The 15,994-nt window shown below is 41.4% G+C and overlaps 1 protein-coding gene across 2 annotated transcripts in view; it reads left to right on the top strand.

The window, feature by feature from the left end:
• Nucleotides 1-15,161, top strand: part of arhgef7b (Rho guanine nucleotide exchange factor (GEF) 7b) — a 29,175-nt gene extending 14,014 nt beyond the window's left edge. The window contains exons 9-21 of one of the 2 annotated variants that reach the window (XM_031824170.1): nucleotides 31-153; nucleotides 448-586; nucleotides 2,273-2,332; nucleotides 3,838-3,984; nucleotides 4,049-4,135; nucleotides 5,257-5,335; nucleotides 5,563-5,717; nucleotides 7,799-8,020; nucleotides 8,172-8,355; nucleotides 8,922-9,107; nucleotides 11,236-11,335; nucleotides 11,489-11,543; nucleotides 11,768-15,161. In XM_031824170.1, coding sequence (XP_031680030.1) covers nucleotides 31-153; nucleotides 448-586; nucleotides 2,273-2,332; nucleotides 3,838-3,984; nucleotides 4,049-4,135; nucleotides 5,257-5,335; nucleotides 5,563-5,717; nucleotides 7,799-8,020; nucleotides 8,172-8,355; nucleotides 8,922-9,107; nucleotides 11,236-11,335; nucleotides 11,489-11,543; nucleotides 11,768-11,890 — 1,660 coding nt within the window. In that variant the 3' untranslated portion in view covers nucleotides 11,891-15,161. The remainder of the gene's footprint in view (nucleotides 1-30; nucleotides 154-447; nucleotides 587-2,272; nucleotides 2,333-3,837; nucleotides 3,985-4,048; nucleotides 4,136-5,256; nucleotides 5,336-5,562; nucleotides 5,718-7,798; nucleotides 8,021-8,171; nucleotides 8,356-8,921; nucleotides 9,108-11,235; nucleotides 11,336-11,488; nucleotides 11,544-11,767) is intronic. The other variant, XM_031824171.1, reaches the window with a different exon arrangement.
• Nucleotides 15,162-15,994: the final 833 nt, after the last annotated feature.

Raw genomic sequence — 15,994 nt, 5'->3', positions numbered from 1 at the left:
TGGTGGTGAGCACATTGTGTGTGTGTGTAGGCTTCCAGAGAGCCAGCAGAGAGTAGGGGGCTTCTTCCTCAACCTGCTGCCCCAGATGAAGGCTCTCTACATGGCCTACTGCTCCAACCACCCCTCAGCTGTCAACATCCTCACAGAACACAGGTAAGTGTGTGTGCACGTCAAGTAAATGTGTGTGTGCACGCGTGTGTGTGTAACCAAATCCATCGTGTGATTTTTATGACACCGGGTTGACTGTCAAAATGATAGCGGACTATTTTCAGTTACAATATCTGCAAAGTATTTTGTGTGTTTCAGTGAGGAGCTGGTGGGTTTAGTATGTCGCTGTGTGTTTCAGTGAGGAGCTGTGTGTTTCAGTGAGGAGCTGTGTGTTTCAGTGAGGAGCTGTGTGTTTCAGTGAGGAGCTGGGGGAGTTTAGCATGTCGCTGTGTGTTACAGTGAGGAGCTGGGGGAGTTTATGGAGGGGAAGGGAGCCAGTAGTCCAGGTATCCTGACCCTCACCACTGGTCTCAGTAAACCCTTCATGAGGCTGGACAAATACCCTACACTGCTGAAGGAACTGGAGAGACACATGGAGGTGAGAGGGAGACCGTCTGGTTATTTAGTATTTATTTTTTTAGGGCATAAAACAGCTTTAATATTACAGACAGATAGTAGCTTCCATCAATGGAATTGTCTGCATCATTTCCAATCTCCCATATATATTCTTTGTAAATATACAGTACCAGTCAAACGTTTTTGGAAACACTCATTCCAGGGTTTTTCTAGATTTTTTTTTTTTACTACTTTCTGCAATGTAGAATAATAGTGAAGACACAAACTATTAAATAACCCATATGGAATCATGTAGTAACCAAAAATATCAAATCAAAATATATTTGAGATTCTTCAAAGTCGCCACCCTTTGCCTTAATGATCGCTTTGCACACTGTTGGCATTCTCTCAACCAGCTTCATGAGTCACCTGGAATGCTTTTCCCACAGACTTGAAAAAGTTCCCACATATGCTGTGCATTTGTTGGCTGCTTTTCCTTCACTCAGCGGTCCAACTCATCCCAAACAATCTCAATTGTGTTGAGGTCAGGTGATTGTGGATGCCAGGTAATCTGATGCAGCACTCCATCACTTGCCTTCTTGGTCAAATAGCCCTTACATAGCGTGGAGGTGTGTTTTGGGTCATTGTTGAAACACAAATGAGATTCCCACTAAGCGAAAGACCAGATGGGATGGCGCATCGCTGCAGAATCCTGTGGTAGCCATGCTGGTTAAGTGTGCCTTGAATTGTACATAAATCACAGACAGTGTCACCAGCAAAGCACCATCACACCACCTCCTCCATGCTTCACGGTGGGAACCACACGTGCGGAGATCATCCGTTCACCTACTCTGCATCTCACTGCATCTTACAAAGACACGGAGGTTGCAACCAGAATTTTTCCACCGGACTAATGTCCATTGCTTGTGTTTCTTGTCCCAAGCAAGTCTCCTTTTTATTGGTGTCCTTTAGTAGTGGTTTCTTTGCAGCAATTTGACCATGAAGGCCTGATTCACAGTCTCCTCGTAACAGTTTATGTTGAGATGTGTCTGTTACTTGAACTCTGAAGCATTTATTTGGGCTGCAATTTCTGAGGCGGGTAACTAATGAACATCCTCTGCAGCAAATGTAACTTTTGGTCTTCTTTTCCTGTGACTGTACTGATGAGAGCCAGTTTCATCATAGCGCTTGATCGTTTTTGTGACTGCACTTGAAGAAACTTTCAAAGTTCTTGAAATGTTCTGGATTGACTGACCTTCATGTCTTAAAGTAATGATGGACTGTTGTTTCTCTTTGCTTATTTAAGCTTTTCTTGCCATAATATGGACTTGGTCTTCTGTATACCACCCCTACCTTGTCACAACACAACTGTTTGGCTCAAACGCATTAAGAAGGAAAGAAAATCCCCAAATTATCCTTTAACAATGCACACGTGTTAATTGAAATGCATTCCATTCCTCATGAAGCTGGTTGAGAGAATACCAAGAGTGTGCAAAGCTGTCCTCAATGCACTGGGTGGCTACTTTGAAGGATATCAAATATATTTACATTTAACACTTTTTTTATTTGGTTACTTCAGGATTCCATATGTGTAATTTCATACTTTTGAGGTTTTAACTATTATGCTTTTTTTCCACTACTATGCTTTTTTGTTGTGTAGGTGTAGACTATATTGACTGTTAGACCTGTGATCTTCTAATGAATCAAACGTCCCCCTCTTCTTCATCAGGAGCATCATCCTGATCGACCAGACATCCAGAAGTGTTTGACCTCCTTCAAAAGCCTCTCTGTAAGTCGGACATACACCGTCCCTGTCTCGCTTTAATGGCTTATGTAAATGTAACCCTTCAACACTGCATGTCTCTTGTTGATGAGGTACACTACCGTTCAAAAGTTTGGGGTCACTTAGAAATGTCCTTATTTTTTAAAGAAAAGCATTTTTTTTTTGTCCATTTTAAAATAACATAAAATTGATCAGAAATACAGTGTAGACGTTGTTAATGTTGTAAATGACTATTGTAGCTGGAAACAGTTTATCAGTACATACATTTTAATGGAATGCCTACATAGGCGTACAGAAGCCAATTATCAGCAACCATCACTCCTGTGTCGCAATGGCACGATGTCAGCTAATCCAAGTTGATCATTTTAAAAGGCTAATTGATCATTAGAAAACCCTTTTGCAATTATGTTAGCACAGCTTAAAACTGTTAGGCTGATTAAAGAAGCAATAAAACTGGCCTTCTTTAGACTAGTTTGAGAAACAAATGTCTCACAAGTCCTCAACTGGCAGCTTCATTAAATAGTACCTGCCAAACACCCGTCTCAACATCAACAGTGAAGAGGTGATTCCGTGATGCTGGCCTTCTAGGCAGAGTTCCTCTGTCCAGTGTCAGTGTTTTTTTTTTTGCCCATCTTAATCTTTTGTTTTTATTAGCTAGTCTGAGATATGGCTCTTTTTTTCAACTCTGCCTAGAAGACCAGCAGCCCGGAGTCGCCTCCACTGTTGATGTTGAGACTGGTGTTTGGCAGGTACTATTTAATGAAGCTGCCAGATTAGACTGACAAGTTTCAGAAAAAAGTTTTGTTTCTGGCCATTTTGAGCCTGTAATCGAACCCACACATGCTGATGCTTCAGATACAATCAGCCTAACAGTTTTCAGCTGTGCTAACATAATTGCAAAAGGGATTTCTAATGATCAATTAGACTTTTAAAATGATAAACTTGGATTAGCTAACACAACATGCTATTGAAACACAGGAGTGATGGTTGCTGATAATGGGCCTCTGTACGCCTATGTAGATATCCCATAAAAAATCAGCTGTTTCCAGCTACAATAGTCATTTACAACATTAACAATGTCTACACTGTATTTCTGATCAATTTTGTTATTTTAATGGACAAAAAATGTGCTTTTCTTTAAAAAACAAGGACATTTCCAAGTGACCCCAAACGTTTGAGCACTAGCCTATATGGAATCCAGTGTTATTCAGGGTTAAATTCACATGTTAAATAGTCTCGTGTCTTGTTGATGTGTGCAGGCAGTGCAGTTTTGCTAATCCTGGGCTGAGGGAAAGCTTTAGCCTGGCTCTGAGCTCCCGGATTTGGCTCTGCTGTTCTGTGGCTTGGTGCCCTGGCTTGGGCTTCTATGCAGCCTGGATCTTCCGTGTGTGTGTGTGTGTGTGTGTGTGTGTGTGTGTTTCTCTCTCACTGTCTCTCTCACATTGACTGGGATTCAATACTTTAAAACAGCTTCCTTTTATTTGTGTGTGTTTGTGTCTCCATGGCTTCAGGCCCAGTGTCAGGAGGTGAGGAAACGTAAGGAGCTGGAGCTGCAGATTCTAACTGAGACGATCAGACGCTGGGAGGGAGATGACATCAGAACCCTGGGCCCTGTCCTGTACATGTCACACACACTCTGCCACACACACGGATCAGAGGTAAGACGCCCATCTATAATCTACACCCAGGAACGTCTTAACAGTGTGTGCTTGTCTTCTTTAGGAGAAGAATGAACGCTACCTCCTGCTGTTCCCAAATGTTCTCCTACTGCTGTCTGCCAGCTCCAGAATGAGTGGATTCATCTACCAGGTCGGGATCTCTCTCGTTCTCGCTCTGTCCTTTGTTAATATTTAGGGCCCTATAGATTAGATTCTGCTTTGTGGAGAACATGACGGAATCCTGAAATCAAGACGTTAAAACGAATATCAACTATATTCAAAAATGTATTGAACTTAGTAGGAAATCCACTAAATGTTTTGAAAGTTATTCATTCGCCCAAGATTATCATGACATAAATTAAATGCATCAGTGATTCATATTTTCCTTCAACTTTCTGAAGAGGCAACGGCACAGGAATGCCTGTGTGCGTGTTTGTCTACCACTTATTGTAGTCGTTAGCATAATCGCTAATGTTTTGCCAACTGTCTTCTGGTTGATGGTAGGCTTTTCCAAAAACCTTCTCAGTTAAATGTTAAAGCTACAATATGTGACTTTTTGCGTGACCCAACCAAATTCACATGGACATATCTATAACTCACATTTCTATCTCATTGAAAGCATGTCTAAGAAGAGGTATATCTGTTCTATGTGTGCTATTTCTATGCTTCCCGTTAAGTTTTTTTATTTAAATTTTTTACTTTCGGGTTTGTACACCAGCTGGAAATACAATATTGTTGGTTATTGAAAATATATTTCACAGTGGTTTAGATGGTACAATGATTCTCTACACATTGCTTGTTTTGTCACGAACTGAAATTAGGTGAACTTGGAATTTTAGCAACCAGAAAAAATTGTGGAGGGATTTTTTTAGTATTTGACCATTTAACTACAAGGTAGCATATGCCTACCTGGCAGAATGATATCATGACTATTTGGATCAATCCAGTGGCCATTTGTTTTGCAGACTTTGCAATCACATGAGTGCTACAGAAGCATCCTAACCAAACAACTATCTCTGGCTAGTGAGCAGTTAAAGGGTAATTATACCCAAAAATCTCATTTAAAAAAAAAACATTTTCCCCCAGACCAAGTGGTCTCCTGATGTGGTTTAAGCATTGTTACGGACTTAGAACATCAAATGCTTTGGGGTTTTTTCCCCCCCCAAAAAAGGGAAGAAATAGAATCAGGCAAAAATCTAACAAATGTTATAGTGCCCTTAAGTGTGTAAACACTAAAGGTTTGTGTAACTTGTTTGTTGATTTGCTTTAAAGGATAAGCTGCCATTGACAGGAATGCTTATCTCAAGGATAGAAGATTGTGAGTTGGTCAAAAACGCTTTTGAAATATCAGGTACGTTTACAGTTATTTTACTAGTGGAGTTTAAACATCTCAAATTAAGGGTAATGTCTGTAAACGTGTGTGTGTGTGGACATGTTTAACTATACTTGTGGGGATCCGAAGGAAAAAGGCTATTTCTAGGGGGTTGAGGTTAGGGGTTCGACAAAATATATTTTTGAATGGGAATAAATTGGGTCCCCACAAGGTTAGTTAAACAAGACTTTGTGTGTGTGTTACAGGCAGTACGTGTGAGCGGATGCAGGTGGTGTGTAACAACCAGCAGGATTTGCAGGAGTGGGTGGAGCATCTGTCGAGACACACTCAGATCAGAAACGCCCCCTCCGTGATCATGACCACACCCACCGCCAAGCCCCAGTCTGTCCCCTGCCACACGGTAACGCCCCCAACTTCTCCAGTCTGACTGTCAGTTAAAGGGATAGCTATCGACATTTTTCTTGTGTAGATCCAGGTACATGGATTAGGATATTTGTAGGTTTAAATCCCAAATGAATGGGAAAGATAATGCTGCGTTCATAACATCTTGTAAATTTGTAAATATGACCATACCACTGGGAAATATCCATCTGAATGCCCCCCTTAGTGGGAAACTCGTCTATCATCACGGACCTCTCCCACATGTTGAACTTTGATGTCACATACTGAGGAAATTACCTCTGTAATAGCTTTTTCGGCAGTTAAATGCAACAATAAAACATTCCTTTTTTTTATAAATAATCTATTAATATAGTTTTTGAACACGATAATTTGTTTACAAGCTTGCTAGCTGTTCTTTTAATTTATGGTTGAAGCAGATTGTTTGCCCGTTAGCCAGGCAGCGATTCTCAACTAGTTCAAAGCACTTGAATGCATCCAACTCGTATTTACAACTGGCTATTACTAGAGGTCGACCGATTATGGTTTTTCAACGCTGATACCGAAACCGATTTATTGGAGGAATATTTTTATGATTTTTTTATTTTTTATATATATTTATAATAATGACAATTACAACAATACTGAATGAACAATGAACCATTTAATTTGAACTTAGCACATAAATAAAATCTATTTAGTCACAAATAAATAATGAAACATGTTCAATTTGGTTTAAATAATGCAAAAACAAAGTGTTGGAGAAGAAAGTAAAAGTGCAATATGTTCCATGTAAAAAAGCTAACGTTTAAGTTCCTTGCTCAGAACATGAGAACATATGAAAGCTGGTGGTTCAATATTCCCAGTTAAGAAGTTTTGGGTTGTAGTTATAGGAATTATGACGCGTCGACTATTTCTCTATACCATTTGTATTTCATATACCTTTGACTATTGGATGTTCTTATTGGCACTTCAGTATTGCCAGCCTAATCTCGGGAGTTGATAGGCTTGAAGTCATAAATTGCGCTTTGCCTCAAGCATTGCTAAGTGCGGCTTGCAAAATGCAGTAAAGTTCTGTTTGAATGCTTACGAACCCGCTGCTGCCTACCACCGCTCAGTCAGACTGCTATATCAAATCATAGACTTAATTATAATAAACACACAGAAATACGAGCCTTTAATAATGGTCAAATCTGGAAACTATCATTTAGAAAACAAAACATTTATTCTTTCAGTGAAATACAGAACCATTCTGTATTTTATCTAACGGGTGGCATCCTAAGTCTAAATATTGCTGTTACATTGCACAGCCTTCAATGTTATGTCATAATTATGTAAAATTCTGGCAAATTAATTACCGTCTTTGTTAGGAAGAAACACAGTTCTCAACGAGCCAGGCAGCCCAAACTGTTGCATATACCCTGACTCTGCTTGCACTGAACGCAAGAAAAGTGACACAATTTCCCTAGTTAATATTGCCTGCTAACATGCATTTATTTGAACTAAATATGCAGGTTTAAAAAAATATATACTTCTGTGTATTGATTTTAAGAAAGGCATTGATGTTTTATGGTTGGGTACATTTGTGCAACGAATGTGCTTTTTTCTTGAATGCGCTTTTGTTAAATCATCACCCGTTTGGCGAAGTTGAAGTAGGCTGTGAGTCGATAATAAATTAACAGGCACCGTATTGATTATATGCAACGCAGGGCAAGCTAGTTAACTACACATGGTTGATGATATTACTTGGTTAACTAGTGATTATGTGAAGTTTGATTGTTTTTTTCTAAGATAAGTTTAATGCTAGCTAGTAACTTACCTTGGCTCCTTTTGACGCTGCGCTCGTGTAACAGGTGGTCAGCCTGCCACGCAGTTTCCTTGTGGATTGCAATTTAATCGGCGTCCAAAAAGGCAGATAACCGATTTATGAAACTCGAAATTGGCCCTAATTAATCGTCCATAACGATTAATCGGTTACCACCTTCCCACTTGGTTGTGAACGCAGTAAGCATCATTTCATTCCAAGAAATGCTACTGTATATATGATATTTTTTTTTTGTTTGTTTTTTTGTACCAGTCTTAAACTTCTTCTCTCTCCCCCAGCTCCCGTCCCATCCCCTGACCCCCTCCAGACACTCAGAGAGTAGGGGTGTATCTGCGGGCCCTGCTTACCACACTCTACCCCACCCCTCCTCCCACGGGGTCCCTCAAACCCCCCCCATGTGGGGTCCCCTGGAGCCCCCCAGCACCCCCAAACCCTGGAGCCTCAGCTGCCTCCGCCCCGCGCCCCCACTTAAGCCCTCGGCAGCACTCTGCTATAAAGAGGTATGGTCCTGGGCCTTTTGTCTAAGAGGGAATAGGTTCCAAACAGTAATAGCTAGCACAGTTTCTAGAGATGAAGCCTTTATCAATAAAATAGCCCACCTCTAGGGTTCTAAGAGAGCCTCTCTCTTCCTCTTTTTATCTCCCTCTCTAGGATCTGAGTAAAAGTCCTAAGAGTATGAAGAAGCTGCTGCCTAAACGTAAGCCTGAGAGGAAAGCTTCAGATGAGGACTTTGCTACCAGGAAGAGTACTGCAGCTCTGGAGGAGGATGCCCAGATCCTGAAAGTGATCGAGGCCTACTGCACCAGCGCCAAAACACGGCAGACACTCAACTCAAGTAAGACTACGCCGCAAACACACAACCTGTCAGAGACTCAATACTTCAACCAATACCAACTAGTCTTTGGTGTCATTTGACTTCTCCTCCGAAGCCTGTCTTTTATTTCTGTACTAACATGAACCATGTCCAGATTAGTTCTAAGACTTCACAGGTTCTGGATAAATGCTCTTTAGAGTATAGCTGTTTAGATTCAACTGTCAGTGTCTAGTCTATTGCTACTCATAGTTCAGTGTTGTCTCCTCTCTAACTGTTCTTTCCTGTTTCTTTTCTCTCCCCTCATCCCCTTTGCATTCTGTTATTCTCTGCTCTGTTCCTCCTCCTTTTGGTTTGTCTATTTTGTGTCCTCTCCCTTTAAATAAATAAATATATATATATATATTTACATCCATAACCCCATCATCCCTCCTCATTTGAAATATACCTGTATATTATTTGTCCTATTATTATGGATCCCTCTCTCCACAATCCACCTCCACAACCCACCTCAACCGATTTATTATGGTTTGATCCACTCCCCCTCCTCGTTCCGTATGGTTTAATCCACCCCCCCCTCCTCGTTCCAGCATGGCAGGGTACTGATTTGATGCATAACCACGTGCTGGCCGAGCCAGTTGACCGGTCCAGTGTGGACACTATAGGTTGCCGTAGCAGCCTGTCCAGAGGGACCGAGCCCTGGTCTGACCTATCAGAGGACTCGGATTATGACAGTATTTGGACCGCCAGTAGTTACAGGACCTCCTCCGTTTCTCGTAAGAGCTACAGTCGCTCCTCCCATATATACGCTCCCCCACACCTTTTTTAATAAACAATTTTATTTTGAAATATGACTTTCTTTCATCGTAGTTTTGGAACCCCATTGCTGGCTAGGCCACATTCAGTATGCAAATGTTGCCGTATGCAAATGTTTCATGTATTGGACATACACAAAAAAGTGGTGCGTGCATATGTATTCACCCCCTTTTTGCTATGAAGCCCATAAATAAGATCTGGTGCAACCAATTACCTTCAGAAGTCACATAATTAGTTAAAGTCCACCTGTGTGCAATCTAAGGGTCACATGATCTCAGTATACATACACCTGTTCTGAAAGGTCCCAGAGTCTGCAACACCACTAAGCAAGGGGCACCACCAAGCAAGTGGAACTATGAAGACCAAGGAGCTCTCCAAACAGCTCGGGGACAAGTTGTGGAGAAGTACAGATCAGGGTTGGGTTATAAAAAATCTGAAACTTTGAAAATCCCACGGAGCACCATTTAAATCCATTATTAAAAAATGGAAAGAATATGGCACCACAACAAACCTGTCAAGAGAGGGCTGCCCACCAAAACTCACAGACCAGGCAAGGAGGGCATTTAATCAGAGAGGAAACAAAGAGACCAAAAATAACCCTGAAGGAACTACAAAGCACCACAGCGGAGATTGGAGTATCTGTCCATTGGATCACTTTAAAGCCGTACACTCCACAGAGTTAGGCTTTATGGAAGTGTGTCCAGAAAAAAGCCTTTGCTTAAAAGAAAAATTTATGTTTGCCAAAAGGCATGTGGAAGACTCCCCAAACATATGGAAGAAGGTACTCTGGTCAGATGACACTAAAATTGAGCTTTTTGGCTATCAAGGAAAACACTATGTCTGGCGCAAACCCAACACTTCTCATCACCTTGAGAACACCATCCCCACAGTGAAGCATGGTGGCGGCAGCATCATGCTGTGGGGATGTTTTTCATCTGCAGGGACTGGGAAATAAAAATCTATTACTTCCAGGTTGTAAGGCAACAAAATACTTTTGCAAGGCACTGTATGTATTTGTGCATGCATGCACTACTGGTTAGACAGTTTGCACTGTTCTGTGAAGGGAGTAGTACACAGCGCTGTACGAGATCTTCAGTTTCTTGGCAATTTCTCCCATGGAATAGCCTTCATTTCTCACAAGAATAGACTGACGAGTTTCAGAAGAAAGTCATTTGTTTCTGGCCCTTTGAGCCTGTAATCAAACCCACATGCTGATTCTCCAGATACTCAACTAGCCTAAAGAAGACGAGTTTTCTGATTTAAAGAAGCAATAGAACAGTTTTTAGCTGTGCTAACATAATTGCAAAAGGGTTTTCTAATGCTCAATTAGCCTAAACTTGGATTAGCTAACACAACTTGCCATTGGAACACGATTGATGGTTGCTGATAACGGGCCTCTGTAGATATTCCATAAAAAATCAGCCGTTTCCAGCTACAATAGTCATTTACAACATTAACAATGTCTACACTGTATTTCTGCTCAATTTGAAGTTAAAAACAAGGACTTTTCTAAGTGACCCCAAACTTTTTTACGGTAGTATACACGCACACACCCCCTTCTCCCATCAAAAGACCTCGGTGGACAAAGGAAATGCTCCTCAGCCTCCCTTCTGTTCTCAACTATTAACGGCTTCAAAGGACCTGGTGTCATGTTACAATCATTAAAATGATGAGTTAATATGTCACTGTCTCAGCGATATTGAATCTCAATGGAATCTCCTGTATGGATAAATGGTAGATGAGGGAGACTTGATTTGCCAGGTCAAGTTCTCCTCTACCACACCTGTCCTGATCCTTCCACAGGCCCCCTTTGACAGGCCACTTATCTGGTTTGGGCTGTATCCTAATACTCAAAAAATGGCCTCCTTGTCGTCTTTTCCTTCATTGCCGCTGATAACTGAAAGGGCTACTATAAAGGACTGTGATCAGGGGGGACAGCACACAAGGAGAAGAGGCTAGTTTGAACTATTGAGCTACAGCCTTAGTGTTTCAAACCTCTATGGAAAGGTCACCCTCCCTCAATCAGTCAATAAGTCATCCTGTCCATCGACCAATGTGCTCTGCTGACGGTCTTGTTTTACCAATCAGGATCCAGAGAGAAGTCAGGTCTGCACATGCTCTTCCCTGAGGAGGAGAAGATTATCGTGGAGGAGACCAAGAGCAATGGACAGACTGTCATCGAGGAGAAGTAAGCACTACATTCCTCCCTGAACTACCAGTGCGTTAGATTGGGAGAACTTTTCACTTCACACGTTCAGAAGTTTATATGTTCCCTAATGGGGTTTATTGATAATGGTGAGCTGTGGTTGGGTTGGTTAACTAACATGTCTGTCTGCCTTAGGACTCTAGTAGACACGGTGTATGGGCTGAAGGATGAAGTGCAGGAGCTGAAACAGGTGAGCGTTCAGGAGAGTTGGCACGTTTTAGCATTCTCTGAAGCCGTCACATCAAATAGCATGTCAGTCATACAGCATCAGCATCATAATGAATCAATTAGAGGCTCTCTATGACAAAACTGTAAGCATATACATCCCAGAACCAGAGCTCTGTTCATTCCAGGCATGTGCGATTTAGACCCTTTTCTAAGATCAAGCGGCCATCTTTGTTCCCCCCCAAACAGGACAACAAGAAGATGAGGAGGACCCTGGATGAAGAGCAGAAAGCCAGGAAGGAGCTGGAGAAGATCCTGAGGAGAGTCCTGAAGAACATGAATGACCCCACCTGGGACGAAACCAACCTGTGAATACTCAGGCGACATCGCATCAACATGGTTGGGTTCGGGCTCCATCGTGACTGGACCAAAATGTTTAACCACAAAGCTATCTGACGTAACACTGTGAACTGACACTGTGGAACACTGATCTGTCACTGTTGTAAGAGTCTGGGTGTGGTCCAAAGTCAAAACAGCCAATGAAAATGCAACATAGCGTCCCTGAATCACTCTGGAAGACTATTGGCTGTGGCATGGACCTCCGACCTCTGGGATCTGGGATTGGAACAATCACACTAGTGAAGATACCTGGTTTGCTCTTCTCATATTTGCTGATCTGCACTGATATGTGCAGTAGGTCCCTAGTGCCTACAAAGGGATTTCCTTCCACCTGTCCAGTTTTATGCAGATGAAAGACGAGGAAAGGTAGCCACGGTAGACTATTGAGATGCAACCCAGACAATTTTGACAGATGATGATTTTGTCACTGCCTCCATTACCCTGCTGCCAAGCTCCTCAACACCCCCACCCTCTTACCCCACTCTGGAGCATCTCCCTGCCCATTCCTCTGAGCCTTGTAGGAACCTATGGCCAACACACAGAACAGCATAACCTCTAGCTCATTCTGCATGTTTCCATGGAAACCTTAGCAATCCAATACTGGAACGTTTTCAGGTGATTTTTGTAGCTTTCTGATGATGATGATTTGAAGTATTCTGGATGACCTATTTCTTGTTTGTTTCTGTTATTTTAGCGGATAATGGACTTTCTATTTTAATGCTTTCCTGAAAACACTGTATTTCTACTTTTGATTTTCTACTTCATTGTCACCTATGATTTGTACAGAAACTAACTGTAGCGTCTCAAATTAATATCATGAAATGTGCCTTGGGGAAACTATTCCATGATATCAGCTTACATCTTTGGCAGGCTCTTCAGTTTAAGTCAAATATTCCAATGCAATATTGATTCCAATGATGAACACTAATGTAAACTACTTATCTAACTATTTCAGATTCTATATTATGTCTGTAATTTATCTATTTAAATGAAATTGACTGAAGTGTATTATGCACTCCTTAAGTCTATTGTTCAGTGAACCTCCCTCCTTAAGTCTATTGTTCAGTGAACCTCCCAAGTCTATTGTTCAGTGAACCTCCCTCCTTAAGTCTATTGTTCAGTGAATCTCCCTCCTAGTCTATTGTTCAGTGAACCTCCCTCCTCAAGTCTATTGTTCAGTGAAAACCTCCCTCCCATATCCTCTATTTATTACCTCTTCGTCTCTCTCACTCTTCTCAACTTGTCTCTGAATTAAACCAGTAAACTGAATCTCATGTGTATCTGAATACTTGCGATGACTGACGTGTTGTTTTACCCATCTTAGTTGAAAGCACTGGCTGTACGTTGCCTCTGAATAACAGCGTCTGCTTTAATGACCTAAATGTGATGTAGCCTTTGTCCTGCAAAGTGCTGTCACTTTTTAACTTCAAATGAATCAGACAGTTATCATTGGATACCTGTCAGTGGTAGATTCAGGTGGAAATATAGTATAAACAGTCCAGGAATGGTGAGGGTGACCACGTTTCCATGCGCACAGTATTCCGGACAGTAGCTCATCCCGCTTTAGGTCTTATTCGGAATAAGCTGTTTACATGCACGTTTTGATATCTCGCTCACGAGTATCCCTGTATCCATGAATAAACAGAATATTCCTCATTTTAAGTTCTAGGTTAAATGGAATAGTACCTGAACTCTGGACACTGACTGTAGGCCCTCTGACATGTACAGTAATATAATAACTGCTGTGGAATTCTACATTTGTTGCAGTGAAATAATACAACAAATGTTAGTGTAGAAAGTGTAGTGTAGAAATAAGTGTAGAAATAAGAGATGCTGAAGGAATTCCTGAGAAAATGTGAAGATGCCGGTAACAGGTTACCTTTGACACTGTTATGCCAGCAGACAGTATTTCAACCACAAAATATGCACCAAATCAACTGAACTCTTATCAGAAATGTGTTTCATTGTTTTCTCGGCTTTTCATTTTCTTAAAACCGGTCAAACTGATGACATTTCGTACGAGAACAAACTCTCTGTTATTGTGTATTTTCTCCCAATCCCTAAACGAATCAGACAACTTTACCGACGTTAACTAGATGACTAATGCATTCATTCTAAGACATTATTCCGGTGAGCACTACTTTATTTAGTCTTCTGGGGCAACAAGTTAGGACAGAAGAGGAGCTGTGCCTTTGGAAAGTATTCAGACCCCTTTTTTGTTACGTTACAGCCTTATTATAAAAAGTATGCAATTGTTTTTCAATCTACACACACACAATACCCCATAATGACAAAGCAAAAACTGTTTTTTAAAAAGTTGTTGCTAATATATTGAAAATAAAAAAACGATCACATTTACGTAAGTATTCAGACCCTTTACTCAGTACTTTGTTGACTGAATACTTATGTAAATGTGATCGTTTTTTTATTTTCAATATATTAGCAACAACTTTGGCAGTGATTATTTGGGGAGTTTCTCCCATTCTTCTCTGCAGATCCTCTCAAGCTCTGTCAGGTTGGATGGGGAGCGTTGCTGCACAGCTATTTTCACGTCTCTCGAGAGATGTTCGATCGGGTTCAAGTCCAGGCTCTGGCTGGGCCACTCCAGGACATTCAGAGCCACTCCTGCGTTGTCTTGGCTGTGTGCTTAGGGTTGTTGCCCTGTTGATATTTAAGGTTATTTGTCATTATGGGGTAGTGTGTGTGTGTGTGTATATGTAGATTGAAATTGACAAGGCTGTAACGTAACATGTGGAAAAAGTCAAGGGGTCTGAGTACTATCCGAATGTACTGTATATGAAAATAACCATTGCCATTATTTGGATCTGTGCCTTTCACTTTGAACTGGACTGTGTTTACATCATGAGCAGTCACGAGTAGATGCATTTTTAAAAACCTTTTTTTTTTTTTTTATCAAAGCGAGAGACCTTTGCACATTTTGTTAAAATGATTTGCTAGTTAGTGAGTTATTGGCCCAGTTAAAGCTAATTTCTTGTCAACAGTGGGGGTGTGGTTGCTTCCTACAAGAGCACAACGTTTACATTTCTTGCCATCTTTTCACAGCAAGTCAGAGCTTATTTTCTGTGGTAAAGGGGCAGTGTTGTTGTCTTGAATAGGCTACCATTATTCTCTGTAATAATGGTATGGGAATAATGAATTTTATTTTGTAAAGTGGTTTCTTGCATCAAACTCATTTTCAATCACCTTGTTGGAAGGACAAGTGAATAAACATGTTAATTGTCAAGGCATGCATGTTTTGTGTTTTCAAAAGTCTCATGGAATGTAGGTCTACATTGAACACCACACCACCTTCTACTGTAGGTTGAATAATGGAACAGCTATTTCCATTTTAAAATGTTATGGGATGCAATTCTCTTGTTTTTGATGGTAGGCCACTCTGGTAGGCCTACATTATGATCAAATAGCCACAGTTGCCTAATTAACCACTGTTAAAAGTGTAACTTAAAGCGTGTATTGCTTCAATGTTCACAGTGAACGCGCTGGAAGTTGCACTGAATTTTCACAATGTTCAAGTTTGCGCTCAGCAGACCTGAAATTTGCTCAGTGCTGAAATGTCTTTTGAAGGAACATTGCCTACAGTATAACCCCTCAGTCATTGCACCTCTCAACACAGCTACCAACTGTAGGTACAACTGGCCCTGTTGTTCCACAGGTTTCAGCACTGTACCATCAGGTGAGGTTGCGTCCTAGTGTTCTGTTGGCAATGTGGCGTATCTGGCCTGAGCGAAGCCCATTCTATTGTGGAGGGTCCATGTGACAAAGCCTCCTTTGTGAAGAGAGGGATGGGGGGGTATTCAAACGGCTGGAAACCTTTGACGGTTGTGCCCACCTTTTGTCTTGGCATAAGCCGGCAGTAAATCCCCCCACGTTAATTCCACCATTGTGTCTGTCCTCCTGCCCACAGCCTCATTGTTTCACAGTAATCCAGGTTTGGGCTGAAGGGAGAGAGTGAAGAGAGAATAGGTTTTGGCTGTGATTGAAGCCATCGTGGGGGAGTACAGTATGTGTCTGACGAATGGGAGCATCATTTAACCCTTTGATGGTTTGATTCTCAGT

The sequence above is a fragment of the Oncorhynchus kisutch genome, linkage group LG5 (assembly GCF_002021735.2).
Source record: "Oncorhynchus kisutch isolate 150728-3 linkage group LG5, Okis_V2, whole genome shotgun sequence".
NCBI classification, from domain to species: Eukaryota; Metazoa; Chordata; class Actinopteri; order Salmoniformes; family Salmonidae; genus Oncorhynchus; species Oncorhynchus kisutch.
The sequence above is the reverse complement of the archived record's forward strand: the minus strand, read 5'-3'. Positions and strand labels throughout refer to the sequence as shown.